We start from the raw sequence: 5,651 nt of genomic DNA, 5'->3' as shown, positions 1-5,651 counted from the left end.
ATTCCAACTGCTCTGCCACCCTCTCCATCCACCCCATTGCCATTTCTCCCTTTTTAGATGTTCCCCATCATGAACAAAGCTCACGCCAATCACTGTGCCACCCTTTGCCGTCACCCCTTTGCCGTCCACCAAACCACCCAGCCCACTGCCATGGCCTCCTACTTGTAGACCTGCTCCAGCAGGAATGAAGCTTTCAGGTCCTCGGTCCTGCTTTGCAGCCCTCCCCCGTCACCACCGCCATTCTGGGAACTCAGCATCCCCGGGGGCCCTGCCCACCCCGGCCTCACAGGCCCGGGCGCCCTCAGAGCCACGGAGGAAGGAGGGCCTCGCCCCCCACAGCCTCGGCCAGCCCCGCCCACCAGGACCACGCCCCGCCCCGTCGCCCTGGGAAACGGCTCCCCGAGATCGCGGATCCCGGCATCCCGCACTCACCACACCTCCCCGCCCCCCACCCGCACCCCGAGCCCCTCCTGGGGGTCCCGCAGACGCCTCAACGACACGTGACAGAAACGGACAGGCGTCCGAGGTACCGCCGTGGACTTTAATGGCTGCGAGACCTTAAAGGGGACCAGACCTTCCTCAGCCACACGCAGTGTCGGGCGGGATGAGGCCACCGCTGAGGTCTGGCCCGGCTCCGGGACCCAGGTCTCACCGCCCGGCCTCGGGCAGGGGCTCCTCGGCCCCCTCCTCAGCCCCCCGGGAGACGCTGCTGGCCTGGAAGAGGCTGCTGAGGGTCTGGTTGTGGCTCGCGGCCCTCTGCACGTGCTCGGGGGCGATGCGCATCTTGTTGTTGCTGCGGGCCTCGCTGGCCGCCAGCTCCAGGATGTTGGCCGTCAGGTACTCGAGGACGCCGGCCAGGAACACAGGGGCTTGCGAGCTCAGGCGCTGCGCATAGCGACCCTCTCGCAGGTAGCGGTCCACGCGGCTCACCGGGAATTGCAGCTCTGCTCTTGAGGAGCGCGAGAGGGCGTGCTTCTTACGACGATTGCATTGCGGGAGGTTTCTTTTCCGAGACATGTTGGCTGGGTGCTGTCCCGGATCGGCCCAGCGTGACTATCCCGCTGTCCCGGGTCTCCTGAGAGGCCACTGCGACTTTCTGCTGCAGGATCCCTGGGCGGCTGCCTCATATTGGCCTGGGGCCTTTGTGACACCTCTGACTTCGTGATGTCATTGGTGTCCTCTGAACCTGATCAGGACTGGCTAGAAATGCCTGTGGTAGGAACCTGGTCTCTTCTGTTGAAAAGACCCTTTTCTCTGGGAACCCTTAACTTTCCACTAGCCTTTAGCATTCTACCTAAAAAAGAATTTCAATGGAAAACTGTTGTCTATAGGACACAACTCTAGGTTATTTGATTCTAGCCTTCCTTGATCTTTGAGCCCTCTGTAAGTCGTAGGCCATTGACAGATAAGCACAACCACCAGTGGAGGCTCAACTGTCCCCCTCACACAGTACTCAGCCAATTTTGCTTCTAGTTATATATTCATCTTACGATTTCAGATCAAAATTCCTGCTTCCTGTAATGTGGTTTCTCATGTGAACTAGTTATAGTATCTGCCAATGTCCTTCTATGATCAGTGTTTTAGTATGTGATCCTTTGTGGAGGAGGGTCATGATTTTATACTTTGATAAGTATCTTTAACTCTTTTGAAAGATACACCCATCTGTCCAGTTGTTTTACCTACCAGAGCCAGGTAACTTCAAAGAAAAATTAACCACATGACATCGGAGGCTCAGGAACATCTTTTCCTGGCTCTCCAAGATGACTCCAAAGCACTAATAGCATACCATTGACTCTTTTTAAACTTTTTGTTTCTCTCTCTACTGATTTAGTGTTTCTGTCTTGTTTGGGGCTCATTTTTATAGCCAATAAGCTATTTCCTACTACTGAAAACCATGGTTGGGAATTTGGGGTTTGTTTTTTTTTTTTTAGTTTTCTTTTTATTTATTTTTTAATTAAGGTAAAGTCCACATAACAAAGCACTCACCATTTCAGCCATTTTAGGTGTATAGTTTGGTGGTTTTTCAAAAATACATTCACAATGCTCTGAGACTATCCGTTCAATTTCTAGAAGAGTTTCATTACCCCCAAAGAAACTCCATATCCATTAAGCAGTAAGGCCATTTTCCTCTCTCCCCACCAGCCCCTGGCAAACAACCTTTCTGTCTCTCTGGGTTTACCTGTTCTAGGCATTTCACATAAACGGACTTATGATATGAGGCATCTTGCATCTAGTTTCTTTCACTTGGCGTGTTTTCAAGGTCCATACACATTATATGAAGTGCATCAGTACTTCATTTTTATGGCTGAAAAATAGTCCATTTTATGTATATATCATATTTTGTTTATCCATTCATCAGTTGATAGAGATTTTGGTTGTTTCTACTTTTTGGCTATTAAAAATAACACCAATATAAACATTTATGTACAAGTTCTTATGTTATCCTATGGCTTCGATTCTCTTATGTACATACCTAAAAGTGCAATCACATGGTCTTGTGCTGAGAATTTGTATTTATCATCTGACCATTTGAAGATCTCCCTAGATTGATGGTTTGTATAGATCTAGTTCCCATTGGGTAAGAGATGACACAGAATCCAGTTCATTAGTCTATTTTTGAGCTCAACCAATAGAGAATTCCATGCCCTCTGGGAGGACAACAGATATTTGATATCCGTATCAGGGTGGTTCACTGTTTCTGTTTTTATACATGACCCATGGCTGACACTGTAGAAATGAAGCTATAATCTCTATTTCTCGGTGCCTGTATGTTCCTGTGTCTGTAACTCAGAAATGCCTTCACCTCTGATGTGTGTAATATTTTCCTATCTCTGAATGTTATTAATATAAGAGATTATAAAAAGTTTTAAATTAATGGGGCTCTGTTCTGATCGGCATATCTAGATAAAACATTGCTTACGTAAACTGAATATTCCTAAAATTTCCTGAAAATAAGGAAAATGAATTTCTGACCCATTAAACATACTCAACTAAAAACTACATATTCTTCCAGAAAACAACTCAAATTCATTCCAAGAATTTAAATTCATAGAACTTAAATATCTGGTGAAAAGTATTAGTTTAACCTTTAGTGTTTAATGAAAAGAACAATGTCTTTGATTTACTAGTGTCCAGTGTCAAGTGTAATACAAACTTTTTTCTACTTGGGAATATTTTTCCTAAACTTAACACAGGTTTACTGACCAAAGAAAGTAGCATTACTTTAACCAAAGTGAACCATCATTTCAGGCATCTTTTATTTCCACAGTAATAAGGTCTATTTCACCTGGCAGAAAGTTCAAGATAAGATAATATGGAAAGGAACACAAATCTGTGTTAAAATTTGGCCAAATCTGGCTCCATTTTGATGCGCTCATTCATAAGACTATAAAACAGAATTTGTGGTTCCTTTAGAATCAAATACTCTAGTGATGCAAACCTAGAATTTGGTTTCCTCCCTGAAAATAACAAAGTTTCCTCAGAGTACTGCTCTGCTCTTAATTAGAGGCTGTGAAATTTTGCTCTTCATCTTATAGGGTGATATGTTCAAACAGAAATTCTAAATTTCACCAAAATGACTGCACCTTTTGTTTCTTATTTGCATGCCCTCAGTTACCTCCTTAAAATAAATACCCTACATTTCTATAAGTGTTAAGGATTTGTGTTTATTTACATATTGAGTTTATTAAATACTGTATTTTCTCTTTTATTAATAGGGTGCCTCGCTACAACCGTTCATGCTTCCCTATGTGCCTACTGGTAACTCCTCAAGGCTGGCTTCCCCTCGATTCCTGGACTTTCTGCTGAATTCTGCCTTAGGTGGGACACTCCCTCCACTCTGTGCCCTCTTGGTAGATTCTTCTCCAGGCTGATGGACTGTACTCTCGTATACCTCCTACCATGCCCATCCGTAGGCTGGGTGCACCTTCCACACCTGTACTTTTGCCATACTTCTCCCTAGGCCAGATGCAGACTCCACCCTGCACTTCCTTTGATGTCCTGCTCTAGGCAGAAGCATCCCCACCCTCTGTACTTCATGTCTAGTTGCTTTCTTAACTCATGGAGTACCTGTTGGGTCCTCCTTAGGCTGGCTGTTCCACCATGATGAACTTAGGACCAGGCCTGCCCCTATATTGGCTGTACCTTCCAGCCACACACCTCCGCTGAGTCATCCTCTGAGTGGATGCTCACTCTTCCATGCTCCTGCCAAGTCCAACCCTCAGCTGGCTTTAACCTCCACTACTAACTAGCATCACCTAACAAGTACAGTCTGAGGTTGACTGCAACCTCCATCCGTGGTCATTCTTCCCCTTAACAGAATGCTGCCCCCATCCATGCACTTCCAGCCTATCCTCCTCTTGAAACCTCCACTTTGCATCTCCTTCCAAATCTTCCTCTGGTCTAGTTGCAGTCAACACTCATGTACTTCCTGCTGGGTCCTCCCTTACAATGGCTGCTTTCTGCACCAAAGCTCCTCCTTCTCACTTCTCCCTCAGGCTGGATGCAACTTCTTGGGCTGCATCCACAGTCTGTTTATCCTCTAGGAGGAGGCTCCATCCCTCATGCAGTCCCTGCTGAGTCCTCTTTGAATGGATGCCCCCTCTACCCAGGTTCCTCCTGCTCTGTTCTCCCCCAGGCTGACTGCCCTCTCCAACTATGAACCACTCACCATGCCCTCCCTTGGGCTAGCATAAACATCCTGCTAAGGTACTTGCAATTAAAACTTCCCTTAACCTAAATGTTCCCCTCTTTTCATGCATCTCCTGCTAAGTCCCCATCCAGGCTTGATTGTTCTCTCCTATCACATACTTCCTAATGGGCTGAGCCTAGGTTGGCTCTACCTTGCTCAAAAGAACATGTGCTAGGCCTCCTCCACCACACACACCCTGCCATACCCTCCTCTCAGCTGGACAATCCCTCCACCTATACATCTCCTGCCAGCTTCTACCTTGGAATGGGTTCAGCTTTGCCCATTCATGTATCTCTTCCTATTCCTCCTCTAGGTTAGAAAGTCATGAAAATTCTATACCTCCTTGCTGTGTCTTTTACTAGTCGGATGACATGCCTCAGCCATGAGCTTCCTGCTGAGTCTCACCTAGAGTGAGTGAGTCTAACACTAGATGGAAGCTTTCTCTACTCCTGCATTTCTTATAATGTTCTCCCCTCTGCTGTCTGCTGCTCCTGCATAGTTTTTCGCCAGGCCATTTGAACCTTCTATACATACTTCCTGCTAGGTCCTCCTCTAGATGGCTGCTTTCCATCTGTACTATTTCTGCTGGGTCCTTCCTAGGCTGGCTGCACCCAAGTACCTCTGACTGTGTCCAACCCTAACATGGGTGCTCTTTGGATCCATGCACAGCTCACTGACTCCTCTTTGGGGCCGTCTACACCCTCCACTCATACACTTCCTTTAATGTTACCCCCTAGGCTAGATGCTCCCTTCACCTCTCTACCTCCTGCACTGTTCTTGCTAAACCTGGCTGACACCTTGACTCATGTGTTTCCTGCTGGGTCCCCCTTACACTGGCTGCTCCCACTACCCAAGAACTTATAGCCAGATATGCCCCCATATTCACTGCACACTCTACCTTTGCAACTCCTGCCAAGACCCCTCTAGGACAGATACTGTTTCTATGATGCATGTACTTCTT

General features: G+C 46.9%; 1 protein-coding gene across 1 annotated transcript; it reads right to left on the bottom strand.

Annotated features, from left to right (window-relative positions):
• On the bottom strand, nt 534–1,083 carry LOC100520991 (histone H2A-Bbd type 1-like). Its single transcript, XM_003360255.5, has one exon. It carries the CDS (start codon nt 1,015–1,017, stop codon nt 649–651), a length of 369 nt encoding a protein of 122 aa, XP_003360303.2. The 5' UTR covers nt 1,018–1,083; the 3' UTR covers nt 534–648.

The sequence above is a fragment of the Sus scrofa genome, chromosome X (assembly GCF_000003025.6).
Source record: "Sus scrofa isolate TJ Tabasco breed Duroc chromosome X, Sscrofa11.1, whole genome shotgun sequence".
NCBI classification, from domain to species: Eukaryota; Metazoa; Chordata; class Mammalia; order Artiodactyla; family Suidae; genus Sus; species Sus scrofa.
Note: the sequence above shows the minus strand (reverse complement) of the source record. Positions and strands in the feature narration are given on the sequence as shown.